The 14782-nt window shown below is 50.3% G+C and overlaps 1 protein-coding gene across 2 annotated transcripts in view; it reads right to left on the reverse strand.

Moving 5' to 3' along the window:
• The window catches only part of TTLL4 (tubulin tyrosine ligase like 4), a 25845-nt gene continuing 11063 nt past the window's right edge, over nt 1–14782 (reverse strand). For both annotated transcript variants that reach the window (XM_050339605.1, XM_050339604.1), the window contains exons 5-19: nt 14433–14557; nt 13932–14042; nt 13315–13391; nt 12521–12715; nt 12355–12437; nt 11175–11303; nt 10475–10597; nt 8922–9020; nt 8239–8373; nt 7362–7499; nt 5355–5457; nt 4588–4798; nt 2349–2419; nt 1675–1757; nt 1–865 (exon numbers count right to left, since the gene is read on the reverse strand). In XM_050339605.1, the coding sequence (XP_050195562.1) occupies nt 724–865; nt 1675–1757; nt 2349–2419; nt 4588–4798; nt 5355–5457; nt 7362–7499; nt 8239–8373; nt 8922–9020; nt 10475–10597; nt 11175–11303; nt 12355–12437; nt 12521–12715; nt 13315–13391; nt 13932–14042; nt 14433–14557 (1825 nt within the window). In that variant the 3' untranslated portion in view covers nt 1–723. The remainder of the gene's footprint in view (nt 866–1674; nt 1758–2348; nt 2420–4587; nt 4799–5354; nt 5458–7361; nt 7500–8238; nt 8374–8921; nt 9021–10474; nt 10598–11174; nt 11304–12354; nt 12438–12520; nt 12716–13314; nt 13392–13931; nt 14043–14432; nt 14558–14782) is intronic.

Raw genomic sequence — 14782 nt, forward strand, 5'->3', positions numbered from 1 at the left:
TGAGCGTTAAACTTTAATAAAAATCCTTGAGAAACAAATGGAAAATAGAGAGCAGAGCCCAGAAGAGCATCAGCCTGCAGTCCACGCACGTATGCTGCAGGGCACACCAGAGAGCCGATGAGCTCAGCTGTTCCATCCCCAGCAGCCCTACTGTCCCCACAACAAACTGCAGCCAAGCTGCTACTCATGGTGTCTCTTGAGCAGCAATGTGCAAGCCTGAGGTATCCCCCAGGGTCCGATGCTGGGGGAGGGCAGGATGTTGGCACCGGCATTCAGAAAAGATCCCAAGCCCTGCTCCTTCCAGAGGAGTGGGGTACCGATTGGGGACTTTTCTCCAGGACCCAGGCTGCAGCAGGGCAGGAGCACACTTGGCTGCCAGCAGCTCAGGACACAGAGACACAGGCAACCAAGGGCTCAGCCTATGCTGGTTGGGGACAAAAAGGGCAGGCTCAGCCGACTCCCATGCAGCAGATAAACCACCACATCAGGATTTAAAAGCAGCCTAGGACAAAGGCCTGACAAACCCCACTTCCTCAGGCTTTGCCATTTGTTTTGAAAACTGAAGTCACACAGCTCTCCTCTTTGCCCAGTAAAACATCCCTCTCTAAAAACAGCCCCACAAGCAAGTGTGCAGTGCAAGGGGCTCCCACAGTCCTTGCTCTACAGAGCCAGCTCCCGTCTCTTCCTTTGAGGTAGGTTGATGTGTCCCCAGTGGCTGTCTGGTCACATCACCAGGGTGGTGTCCGAGAGGCAGCCAGAAGGTCTCTGGTTGGCTCCACCAGTGCACTTGTTGAGAGGTAAGCTCTGAGTAGGGCTGGGCTCCAGGCATCTTGTGAGGTCCTCACCAGCTGAAGGGAAATGTGTGCTGCAGGAGAAAGGAGACCCTGTGCTGCTTAGGGACAGTGAGAAAGGACCAAAAGGGCCATGGTGCAACATTCATCTGCAGTATCATGACACACAAAACTCAGAGACAGGGCTGCCAGGCTCACCTACTCCATCTCCCATCCCAGGCAGCACCACTCACCCCAACAGATATCCAAGACATTGATGGGGCTTCAGGACCATAGCTTGATCTCCCTGTTTAAATGTAAACCCAAGTCCATCCTGGCCTGGGCACAGGAACATGGATGAACTTCCCTGTAGCACCAGAGACGAGGGGTGTGCCTCCCCTCCACTTTGGCTCACCCAGACCCTGTCCTTCACCTCTCTGCAGGAAGCTCTCAGGGCCAGTAGCCCAGCTTTGCTCAGGGAAGCTGGTAGACTGTGGCAGGCCTGGGAGCGTCACTGCTCTTCCACCCATGCTGCAGCTGAGCCTCTGCTCACTGCTAACCACATCAGTACCCACAGAAGTGGCACAGTTCCCTATCAGGGAAATATCTTGTCAGCGTGTCCTGACCATGACAGCCCTGAATGTTACTCAATCTGGCTGTTCTGGGCTTCACTCCCATCTGAGCTGGGCGCACAGTGCCAAGGAGACATGCCCAGTTATGCAGACATCATGCCAGACCCACCAGCTTGCTCTCCAGATAGCTGAGGCTGGCTTCAGAGCCTGAAAACCAACCTGCTCCTCTCCCTTAAACAAAGCTGCTTTCCCTGCTGCCACTTCTCTCCCAGGACACTAGTCCTAAAGCCACACTGTGAGCACCACGCATGTCATGGCCAGTGCAAACTCACCCCAGTCTGCCCAGTTCCAGTTTGCTGAAGCCATTTGATTGAATGCTACTCTTCTGGAGGAAGAAAGACTTTGGCAATGACCACTACAGGAGGAGAGAAAGACAACAGAATGGCTATTTAAGTCATGGTAAAAATCCCTCAAGCCTGCTGTGCTCTGCCATAGGCTGCCCTAGAGAGCTTCAGCTAGAGCTGCCTCATTGCCGCACATCGTCACTGCCACCAGACTGTTCCAAGAATAGCAAACAGAGCAGTCTTTACTCTCTGACTAATGAATCCCTCTGCTGAAAGTGGGAGTAGAGCATCTCGAGGTCAAGAGTGGGTTTCTTTCAGTGTATCAGTCTGCTGTAAGGCACAGGAGTGACAGACAGAGATGACTCCCTCGCAAAGGGGACTAAAGGGCAGGCCACGTGCCAAATATGTAGGGCTGCACCCAGCACACCCAAGGATATCCAGATGCAAAATACTTGGGAGATCTGATATACCATTCATGACTTCATGTTAGTGGGAAATAGGGCAGCATGGGTTTTTCCAGACTCCTGGAGGCCTTGGCAAAGAGGGAAGAAGAAGGTAAACAGGTAAGGCAGGAACCAGAGGAAGCAGAACAAGCAGGACCTCTACCCAACTCTGGCAGGCAAATAAACCTCTCTGACTACCTTACCCACAGTCATACGTACCATCTGGGCCAAATCTGTCCCTGCCCCAGTGTGGTACCCTTTGACACACCAATTCTTCAGTAGCTCCAGACCTGGGAAGTGACAGAAGACATGAAGTAAGAATGAACAGCCAGGTTTGCAAAGAGTTAAGCCTTCCCAGCTTGGGGCATGTAAATATGCTGCACTGACCACGCAGAACATGCTGTGCAATAACTACTTGAACACGTGCCTGACTGCCAGCAAACACGGGGTAAATCAAGGGCGTTCACCCTTTGTATGAGCAAACACCAACGCATGGGCTGCTGCAGTGCCTGCCTTCCTCCCAGGGAGCCAAGACACTCCGTGCAGCAGGCTCAGTGAAACAGGGAAACTGGGACAACACAGGATTTGCTGAATTAGACCACACTGGTTGTCCCCCTGAGCCCAGTGCCTACCAATGGCAGCACCTGATTGGGGCTGCACCGGTGAAAGTTCCTACAATGCAAATGTAGAGCAGCTTTGCTGTCATCGGCCTCTTTCCCAGAGGAGGGCAGCTCAGGCAACCTCCTCCTCACACAGCACTGATCAGCTGCAGTATCCCAGTGTATCATCTCCTCCCTGCAGGGATCTGTAAGAGCTCAACATGAGATGAGACCTGGTCTCCATCCCTGACAGTGGGACCAAGCTCGTCACTAGTGTGACTGGAAGGGACCACTCCTCTCACCGCACACAAGACACGGTGCTCCAGAGCACAGTGAGGTCATCTTGAAACAGAGCCATGTGTTTGATTGCACTGACCAGAAATAACCCCAAAACATTGAGAAATCCAGGACTGCTCTCATTCTGTTTTCTTTTTTAAGAGCCTTAGGGTCACAGCAAAAGCTGAAGTGCCTTGAGATTTAAGAACCAGCAGAGCAATGGCTAGGAACTTGATGCTGTCCAGCTGGGATTACTGTGGTTTGCTATATGATACCAGTCCTGGCTATAGGAGAAATCCTTGCTGTCCAAACCCTGCTCCTCAGTGACCTTTCAGCAAGCCCCAGAATCTTGTAAAAAAAACCCCAAAAACCCCACATGTTGGGGCTGAGGGGAGTGGGACAGCTTGAATACCCTCTCCTGGGTCTGTGCACCAGCCCAGGCTTTGCACCTTGCTGGCTAGGGTGAGAGGAAGGCTGCATGGAATACAGGGGAACAGGAAGGGGAGAGGGGAAGTTGGGTTCTGCTCAGAGGTGAACAGCAATGAGTGGGTAGAGTAAATCCGCTCACTGCGCTGCTTTGGGGAAGCTGGAGCACTGAACCAGGACCTGGCCTAAGCGGCAAAGTTCAGGGCAGCACTTCAGTGAGAACGATGACAGAATCTTTCTTCCAGCTGACGGGAGAGCATCCAGCAAAGGTATTAGCGAGGCAAAGGATGACACATGCTGACAGCGCAGCTGGAGAGAGCTATGAGGTTTCCATCTCCCTGTGAAAGACTGTTACTGACCCTTTTGATATTTGCTTTAACACCAGTGAAAAGGGACAAAAGCATTTTTCTTTTTTCTTTGCATGACAGCCAGGCTGGGAGCACATTTACAGCTCCCACAGTGGAGGGCCAGCTCCTGCAGAAGCCTATCCAACTACATCAGATGTTCAATGGAGAGCCTTGAGCCACAGTCTCTTTCTTTTTGTCCTCTAACCCTTCATGCTAGACCTCACTGATTCTCTCTCCCAAATAGCCTCTACTGTTACCCTGACAGAGAGAGCCCTGGGTGAGAAGTAATTAGTCCAGCCCAACCTCATTAAAGGATGTTTCTTAGTAAAATACAGAACTGTGTCCTGGAAAGGTGGAAATGTTAGCTAGATTTCTAGTGCTTAGGAAGATTTTCTGTCTGCATGCTGACAATTCTTCATCAATCAGAAAGCTGCAGGAGACCAGGGAACAGGTCAAATTCTTCCTTCACTTCCCAGATCACCTGTAAGGAGCAAAGCTGGGAACTCCAGTTGTTTCTCCCTCAAAAGATGCCAGAGCCACAGGCTGCTGTAGCTAATCCCAGCCTCTTCATCCCCAAGGCACCTAGAAACGCTATTGCTGCATTTACCAGAACAGTCATCACCTCTTTTCAACTCAGAATAAGCTTTTTGTGATATTTGAAGCAGTCTGGGAGGGTAACACATTTCCTATGGGTTAGTGTGCAGGCAGGCAGCTCCCTCTGAACATGCGTAGCTCAGAAGCCTCCCACGACTGCCGGCAGGCAGCATGCCTGACTCAGGTGGCTGTGCCAGGCTTTAGGAGGGCAGTTACCTTTCTGTCTATTCAAGTAGTATTTGAGCTCCCACTGTGTCACCAGGATGTTGAAGTAACGAGGCTGCTCGAAGAAGCGCAGGTACCGCATAGAGATGTGGCTGGGGAACACCCTCTCGAACTGCCCACGCCGGGAATACTCATCCTCTGTCTCCACCAGGATGCGAACATCATCTGGGGTCAGGATGTCCAAGACAGAAGAATAAAAATCCTGCAGACAAGAGCAAGCCAGGGTCAAGGAGAAGCCTGTCTCAACCAGAGGTCTCCATGTGTCTGAGGTCTTTGGGACACAGGCCACAAGAAAACTGAAGGACTCTAGGCTCAGTGATAACATCAACACAGCACAGAATTGAAGAGATCCCCATTTCTGCAGCCCAATCTCTCTCCCACACACTGCCAGGAGGCACACAAGGCCAGCAGCCCTGCTAAGCTGCATGGGGTCAGCAGGCAAAGGCTATAAGAGCTGCACAGAGACATAAGGAGGAATAGGCAGTGCTCAGGCTCTGTTTTGGGGACTGGTGGGCAACGTGCCTCTCAGCACACACTTATTTTTATGTAAAGATGAGTCAGTGAGACCTTGGCTTAAGTAAACCCAATTTATTTCTGATCAGTGATCTTGTAACCCACTGGAGCCCAAGTGTGCCCCATCACTTGGCTGACCTCAGAGAGGGACACAATATGAAGAGGGACCAGGGATAGCCCTGTGTGATTGGTGGGGACAGGGGCTTGGGAGGATGGTGCAACTACCAAAGGAGATTGTTTCATACCTGGTCAGGTATCTTCTGCATCAAGTAATAAGCCTGCTTCATCTTCTCTGCTCTGAAATGCTCAGATACTGGTTTGGGCTTCTCCTTCAAAGCACTGTCCATACTGAGGACACAAGAGAGGTAGTAAAGCATTTAAGCAAACAAGACAAAGCCCTCCTATGGCAGATCTGCTCCCAGCAATTTCTGAGAGAGCAGTGACACTCTCAGAAAGATGCCATGGAGGAGAGAAAACACTTTCTTCGAGGATTTCACTAGTTCCAAGACCAGTGACGCACCCACAGCCTTGTGCATCACCACAGGAAGGCTGTGGGCAGGGAAACTGGGAGGACTCTGCCAGCTCCTTGCTAAGGCATTTCAGTGTTCCTTCATACAAAAGGTGAAACATCACTTCACACTCACACAGGATGCAAGAGGGTCAAAGACACACTGTGACATGATTCACAGCACATGAAGTCTGGAGGGATCTCATGTTTACATTCCACTTGGAAAACAGCTTCCTAGCTGCAACCACAGGGATGAGGGTACGAGTACTCAGTACTGGTACTGTACAGGGAAGAAGAGGACTCCTAGGTCAAAAACTTCCTCTGACATCCAAGAACTCTCAAAACTTGAATCCAGCTCCAGCTCCACATGCCATGGGAAATCCTGGCCTTTTGTACTACCTGACCAGCAACCATCTAAAGTATTCTAAGCACCAACTAAACCACTCAGGGATGCCAGAGTCTGGGAGATACTTCTTGAAAATCTTTCAACCGAGCTATCAACACAGCTTTTTTTGTTCTGCTGCTGCAAAAGTAATTAGCTGTGTGTAGGTTCAAACAGGGGGAACAGAGCTTTGAGGTTGTGTTGCATGGTGCTCAGGGAACATACAGATCTACTGGAATTAGCCCCATATGAAAAAAGACCTTTCATATCCTTCCCAGAGCAGGAGATACTATTAAACAAGCTTGTCCCTGAATGCAAGAACTCTGGTAATGCATCATCTGAACCATGTTAAGGATCCGCTTAATCCCCTGCAGGTCCCTCCGAGGACACCTGCCCTTCAGCACCTCCATCGGAAGCCACAAAGCAGTGTGTGATCAAAGCACCGCAGATGAGCTGGCGAGAGCTCCCTGTCTGGAACAGGTCCATGCTCCTGCTTCCCCCTTCACTGAAGGAACAGGGCACAGAGAGGGCAAGAGCCCCATCTTTTGGCATGCCCACACATCACTGCATGCTGGTGCTCATCCCAGCAAGCTGCTCCTTCAGTGACATATGGTCAGCAGCCGCTCTGCTGCAGGAACAGACCAGTTTCCTCCCAGCCATTGGGTTTGAAACCAGGATAAGCCCTAGCTGTGATGAGGAACAGGGGCCTGAATGGACACATGCCCAGGAATTAACCTTATGCAAGAATCAGTCATGTTAGCTGCAAGGTTAAGACTGTGCACATCCCTATCCACAGGTCTGCAGCCTCTGACAGCAGCAGTCCTGCCTAAGGAACTAATCAATCTAGCCCTTGTAAAATAAGAGGTGCTCCTCTTGCTCAAAGCAGTGGCACATCAGTTCTGGTAAGTCAGAGGGTAAGTGGATCTAGCCCCAACAGAGCCAACGAGCATCCCCAGCAAAGCTTTCTAAGCTGCAGATGAATGCTGCTTTTGCAGACATGGGGGACTTTCATTCCTGCAATCTGGAGAGGAAGGTTTCAAGCAAACTGAGAGGCTGTGAGGCTCAGCACCATATTAGTTCTGGTAGGGGGAAAGATGAGAGAGCTTGACTAACTGCAGAGCAAGCACAAATTACATTGGCCTCACTTCCAACTATGGACCTGCAGAGAGGGCATAAATCCTTCTGCCTTGAAGAGATCACAGAAACCAGATACCCAGGCAATGATGCAAGTTCTTGGACCCATATCTGAAGGACCAGCAAGCATAGGCTCTCAACAGCCCAGCATTTGCTGGGCTCTAAGTAGCCTCCCAGATAAAATCCCTTAAGAAAAAGTCTGCCTCTCTGACAGAGAAGGGGGCTGACCTGCAGGTAGGGCTACTTCTTGTCTCTGGCCTTGAGGCCACGCTGTCCATGCTGGGCAGAACAAAGCCGGCAAGGTTGAGAACATCCCGAATCATCTGGCCCTTGATGCTCACATCCAGAGGTGAGTTGGAGTGGAGGCTGCAGAGACAAAGCATAACAGCAGTTTGAGTGATAGAATGGAGGTGCTGAGCCCCACAGCTCTGAGATCAATCCCTGGGTTATTACCAACCAGAATACAAACACCAGCCTGTCCCTTGCCTCATCACAGCCAGCCACGAGACACTGAGAGAAAAATCCTGACAACAGCTCTTTGAAAGGGGAGTTCCCCATCAGAAATGGTTCATTTTTCCATCTCTTCCCAAATTTGCTGGAAATAAGCAAATCCATCCCCAGAGTCCTGTGCAGGACCAGGGCTCTGTATCCAGTTCATGCCCACCCACTCTTGTGGGCAGGAAAGGCCATGCTCAGTAATACTGCAGTTCCCAGCCCCGTGTGCACAGCTGACACTGCCTGGCTGGGTGCTGTCAGCAAGGAAGAAATGGTGCACGAGGCAGTAGAACTGCTCATCACTTTTGCCCACGCAGAGAAGAAATCTCTGCTATCATCTGTTCTGCACATGACACATCCCTCCTTGGTCTTCCTTTTTTAACGTATTCTTCCCTGTTTCTAGTTGGAGCATGCCCAACAAAGCTTTCTGAGCTGCAGATGGATGTTGCTTTTCCAGACAGGGAGAACCTTCATTTTGGCAATCTGGAGAGGGAGGCTTCAGAGCCCACAGTCTTTTAGCACAGGATACAGGGGACATCACAAGCCAAACTCATTTTGTGTTAAAGGGAAGGCCATTATTCACTCTGTTGCAGCTCAGAATCTGCTTTACCTTGGGGAAATATTGACCTCTAAAATCCAGGGCTTGAGGTTTTCATCCAGCATGATATCAAACCCAAACAGCTCATGGCAACAATACGGCCGGCGCACGTACATCTTCACAAGGCTGTTCACGTAGGGCTCAGATCTGCAAGCCAAGGAAAAAATGCTTGTTTCCAACAGTCAGACAGCAGAGCTCTGGCTGTTCACAGCACATGCTGACGGTTCTGGAAGCATAATGAAGCCACATGCTGCAGAATCAGGTAGGTGAGAGACTGGCACAGGCCTGTGAGCTGCTACTGCTGCACTGCGTACGGATCCAGCACTGCATCCTGAGCATCCCTACTCTGTCAGGCAGCATGGACTGTTGAACACAAGATTCATCCTGCACCAGGGACCTTTCTTGTTCAGGCTCCCTGGCAAAGCAGGGGAGTGGGTAGCAAGCTGGGCAGCGCCAGGCATACTGCACTCTCCTGGCCTGCAGGCAGGTCCAGGAAATTTAAGGTGTATTTACCCAGTGCAGCATGAGCATAAGTAACAGGATGAGAGGAAGAATCCAGAGAGAAATACTGAAGCCAACAGTGGTCATACCATTTCAATTAAGAGTAAAAGACCAGGCTGAGAGGGGACTGGAGAGCCAGAGGGGTCAGGGTGCACCACACAGCCAGGCACAGAGCAAGGGGTGCCAGGACTCACGCAATGATGGTTTTGATAACGATGTCCTTAATCTTCTCCCAGATGGCCTCACTATTCACTCCCTTCTGGGTCAGGTAATTCCAGAGAGCTTTGAGTGCCCTGGGAGAGAGAAAACAAAGGAGGTAGCTCTGTAGCCCCTTGCTGCTGGGAGAGAAAGCTCTGACAACACTACTCCCTGGCACAGCCATCCTCCAGCTCTCAGCTGCTGCCCTCCCCAGCCTGGCCCCTGGTCTTGTAGGCCCAAGCTACTAGGAACATGAATTTGTCCCAGCACAGTCCCAAATTAGCACATGAGCAAGGTAAGTCAGGCCCAAATCTTCTCTTCCCCCCCTTCCATGTCCTCAGCAAACCTCCCCTTTCTGCAGGCCTTCCCCCGCAGCACTGCAAAGCAGCTCAGCAGGAATCCAGCAAGATCCCGAAAATGTTTTAGCTAAAGCCATTTCACAGAGGCTTCGGGGGGAGAAGAATTTTTGAAAAATGTGGGGAACAAGATGGTATGGGGGAGCACCTCTGCTTTTATAGGAGTTTCCCACACCACATTGAGTGCTGCAAGCTACCCTGACAGTGAGCCAAGGATGCTCAGATATTTCTCAAGTGAGACCATGTGGCTAATGGCCAGGAATCCAAAGGTCACGCTTCCTGCATACAAGATGGAGTGGATTACAGCCACACTCCTCTTTAACATGAGATGAGCCAGCTTTGACTTGCATGGCAGTACAGCAAACCCACACAATCCCACTCCCATGAGATTGAAACTGCTGGGAGGCAGCAAACCCCGTTAAAAGTCCCAGTGGAGAAACAGACCACTGCGCAGCAGGTCCAGATCTGAGAAAGCAATGTGACCAGAGCAAATCACCTTCTGCAACTCCCTTTAAAGTGCAGTAGCCCTGCCCGGGCTGCGAATTGAGAACTCTACCCTGCACTATTTTTAAAAGGGTTCAAACACCACCATGGAATTAGAGACAAGTGCCCGGGGCTTGCACCCATTCACCCATGGGACAGCAGGGAATGGGAACTCCTGCAAGACTGCAGTCCTCCTCCCAAAGGCCTAGAAATTACACCACTGTTCCTATTCACACCGAGCAGCACATAAATTAACATTCTGCACCAGGGCTGTCCCTTTCTCTGGCTCCACAGGGAAGTCAAGAGAGAGATGGGCAGAAGTTTCCATCTAGCCAATTTAAGCATCACAATTACTCATTCAATTTTTAACAGCAAAACCAATCAGATTCTGCTTTAACCACATCCCATCGCCCCCACATTAGGACAAAGGAATGAATGAACACAGATGACTTCAGCATTGAAAGCAGGGAACGGTACAGACACAGGCAGGAAGAACAGCAACCACAGCCCAAGCAGTAGAGGATAAGGGAGACCATTCAGATTCCATTGAATCTAACTAACTCATGCTAAAATCATTTTGCTCTTTCATTTTCCCCAGCGGGAGCAGATGATACAGAAAGCAAGTTCAAGTGTTGGGTAGGAATACTGAAAAAAGTCTGACTTAACGGGAAATATAAAGAGTTGCCTTGTGCCCTAAAAGTAACACCCACCATTTGTGTCCCTGGCAAGCAGTCTCATCCGAGTTGGACTTATACTCCGTGTTCTTCTTGTTCACACTGTAGTTGGTTAAGTGCACAAACTTGTTGCTGAGGCTCTCCATTGAGGAGGAGTACCTGGAAGAGGCAATAGGAGCACAAGCAGTCTGAGATTGAACTGGTTGCCACCTGGTCCATCTCAGACCACTCTCAGCCATCCACCAGCCCTGCTGCCTGGAGCTCTCTGACCCCACAGGCCCAGAGCTCATGAACAAAACATGACACAGCACAGGCAGTGGAATGTAATCCCACCCTCACAGCATGTCCTTAAAAAAAGGCCAGAGCATCGCTGAGCAGAAGCACTGCTGGAACTGCAGTAGCTTGAGGCAATATGATGAAAACTGGAAAAAACTCAGTTTCTGGTGTGCCAGTTTTTATGTAGAATGAAGCACAGACAGCATGTTTCAAGAACTGCTTTACACTGAGCTGATCTCGCATTGGGAAATGTGGATGTAGGCAGCACTCTCTCACATTCCCTTTTTAACACCTGCAGTGACCCCGTGCGTTTCCACTCTGCTTCTTAAGTAAGCAAGATATAGCTTTGAGCATCACTATCTAGGGGATGACTCTCTCCTGCCCCAGTCGAGGCAGGTACCACAGCCACACATGCCTTGGCACCGAGGCAGCACCAGCACCACTCTCCTGCACAACCTACTTGCAGCTGGCAAAGCGAACCAATCCATCCTTGAACAGGTAGACCCTGAGAGGATCGTAGCAAGTGACATAAACGTAGATCCTCAGATCAAACTTCTTCCCGCCAATGAGGTAGGGTTTGTGCAGATACCTGCAGAGACAAGTAAGTTATGATTTTCATGTGCAGGAACATCACTAACCCCCAACTCAGAGGGCTTGGTGAAACAAGTTATCAGTGTAGAAGCCCTTTGGCACAGCATTTCCAAGTTAATCACATCACGGTCAAAATGAGAGAAAGAGCAGCTCTCCCATGCATGGGGAGTTCCTACAGCACAGGAGCCATGTTCCCTTCTGCTCAGTTCCATTTTGAAAAGATTTTTCCCAGCGCTAAAGCACAGTAGTTTTTCCACACCCACAAGACTGATCACAGTATTCAGGAACATCTAAGACATGCAGTACACCACAGATGGTTTGGTACAGTGAGCAGAAACAGTTGGATATTTTAATCCAAATCATTTGACTATTCATCCCAGAAGTTCACGATCTCTCATAGGAAAGTTTATCACTTTGCATGGGAAGTGGACAGGGAGAAAAAACAAGCAAACACAGCAGTTCCCTGTCTGCCAAACACTGAACAGTTTTCTGCCCTCAAGAATCTTCCCAGAAAGCAGCATCAAACCAAGACGAGATATTCCATTTTTCTGCAGAACAAGAAGGAGATTGACAACTCTGTTAATTCAAGAAAATCCTTTTACCAACATCTATATGTACTGAGGTTCTTACTGAACCATTCTAACTGGGATAAGAACAAATCTTTGACAACTGCCACCTCTTCCCTGGGACTTCTCTTCTCACTGTGCTTGTGAGAACTGGATTAAGTTTGTCTCCAAACACACCAAACCACAGAGTAGAAAGTAGTGGGAGGCAGATCACAGCAGAGTCAAAGCTGTTCACCTGCCAGATAGAAGCTCCAGAAAGCTCATGAAGCCAGTTTGTATCCGAAACATGAAATATCTACGCAGGGACAGCAGCACTCTGATAGCTGCAGCTGACAGAGTCAGACTTCCAGCAGCAGGACACTAAGGCAGTCTCCAGAGAAAAAATCAGATGCTTCTGCTCTGCCACACAGTGGCATCAGCCCAGAACTGGCCAGAGTACAAGGTCCCAGGCTGTGTGTCAACCCTGTTTTTTCCTTCACTCACCTCTGTACTAACAGTGGCCTCCTTTTGGGGAGCTGGCTCCATTTGTGGATGACCTGGATACCAATGCCTCTTGCTGATGCTGGCTGCAAAACACAAACAATAAGGGATCAGATCTTCTCACTGCAGCTACAATGGGATGAAAGGTTGAGCTCTGCTTTACACTCACTGGTTTCACAATCCATTTCTGTCGGCTAGCTCCTTCCTCCCATGCTTTCTTGAGTAATTTGATGTCCTGTGGCAGGATGAAGGACTGAGGGAAGAAGTTAAACTCCTTTTTCCCACAGCGAGCCTGCATCTTCAACAGGTTGCGCCACAGACGGTCCTTTCTCCCAATTTGAAATGAGCCGGGGAAGTGGTTTAGCTGGAAAGGAAGCCAGATGTTATGACATCTCCCTGCTTCCCCAAATCCTTGCCCACCCCTTCTTACTCCCTGGCCATAGCATATGTCCTTTCTGAATCCAGTGCAGGGTAACACTCTTTGTTTCCCTCCCAGAATTGCACCCAAAGTGATTCCACCTGAAGCTTTGCAGGGACAAACCACATGGTTTGGATCATCACAGCTCTCCAGAGCAAACATGTACTTGTGATAGATACCAAACCTTTGGTACCTCACAGGCTCCCCAAGACATGAGCCACACCTGACTGTTTTGTGGTCTGAATTAGGTACATCCCCTCTACTGCACTGGTGGGAAGGGAACTGCCCCTACCCCTCAGTTCTGCCAGAAGGACTCCTTTAAGCAGCAACAACTGAATTTGGCTACAGCCTCAGTCTGTGCAAGAGCCACAGCAGAGAAGCTCACCAAGCTGTGCCCGCCTCTTGGGCTCCTCTCCCAGTTCTGGAACGGACACTGTAGGGACAGCCTGCACAGCAAAAACCTGGCTCTGAGGAGAGGGGCACCCAAATTGTTTCCAACACACTCTTCATGCATGTGAAGGAGGTCAGCCCAAAACATCCCCTACCTTTTGGTGCTCCCTGATGGCTCTGAAGCTGGGAGATTTCATGTGGTGGCCCCAGCAACCCAGCCAGTCGTTGCTTTCTGTAGGAAAAACAGAAAAGTCCGTGACAAAGTATGCTGCCACCAACACCCTCTCAACCCAGCAGCACCCCATCTCTTGGGGCGGGCAGAAGCGTGCCAGGGATGCTGCACAGCTACAGCACAGGGCAGTCGTACAGGCTACTGCAAGATTCCCAACCCTGAGAACTGTGGCTATATTCAGAGAGGATGGTTTCTTCTTCAGTACACAGGGACAAGGTGCAGCAGTGCTGGGGCTGGCACCAGATGAGGGCCAGCCTCCCTAGAGTGGCAAGCCAGAGCAAAGTTGCCCCACATGGCAGCTTCTGACAGCTCAGGAGTAAGTCTTTCTGGTCCATGCCAGGGACAAGCCAAGAGGGAGATCAGGCCCTACCAGGACCTACAGAGCTTGGGTACTGCAGGCCAGACAGGCAGAAATGGGAACCCAGCATCTTGCAGTGCCCAGCTTGTATAGCTTCTGCTCTACTTCTCCCAGCCATTGTGCCTTCTCAGGCCCACGGGCTGGAGGTGAGGGAGAACGCAGTGTAGACTCCCACAACTTACTTTTGCTAACTCTGAAGTGGGATCTGCAAACAGTTTGCCTCACAATGTTCGGCGTCACTCCGCACATTTTCCATCGCAGTAGCTTCCTCTGCTCCCAAGGCAGCTTTTCCACTAGGAAGGCAAAAAGTTAAGGAACAAAGGAAAACAAACACAATAGTTCAATTTTCTACAGCTGCAAGGTTCTTATGATTTGCTGCACAGGTACCAGGCCTGAAGAGAAGGGTGCGTAGCCCCTGTTGCAGAACCAGCATGGAGTAGAAGATTCCATAGGTGGGGGAAATCCAGGACACTGGAATTTAGTGGCAGCCTAAGTCATGGTCCAGGCTATGGAAGCAGTGTAATTTACTCCAGTCCTCTGGACCTCAGAGCAGTGCTGGGTCTCATCATGGGAGGGGTGAAGGGCAGCCACTCCAGCCAGCTCCCGGCTGTGTGCTGGCACCATCTGCTTCCTAATAACGGGCTGGCCACTCTCACTCTGCGCGGCAACAGACCCTGGCTCACCTGTCTCATCCCGAGTACTGAAGTAGATAGTTGGAGGCACATTAGGGAATAAACTGCAGACAAGAGCTGGTTTGAGCACTTTTTCCTGAGCCTCAGCAGGCTGGGCCAGGCACTTGATGCAATTCCTAGGAAAGATGAAGCAGATGGCAGTTGGCTAAAGGTGAAAAGTATCACGGGGAGGAAGGGGGAAGCCGGAAGGAGCCTTGATCCTGGTATCAGGAATTTGCACCATCATCGCAATGTGGAACAAGCAATGGGCACTGAGGTCAGTAACCCAGCCTGCAGCAATGAGGGGATGAGTTTGTAATGAATGCACACACCAAGTAAGCACTGTGGGGTTTGTGTTTTGC

This window comes from Myiozetetes cayanensis, unplaced genomic scaffold (genome assembly GCF_022539395.1).
Source record: "Myiozetetes cayanensis isolate MyiCay16 unplaced genomic scaffold, myiCay2020 scf9, whole genome shotgun sequence".
Taxonomy (NCBI): Eukaryota; Metazoa; Chordata; class Aves; order Passeriformes; family Tyrannidae; genus Myiozetetes; species Myiozetetes cayanensis.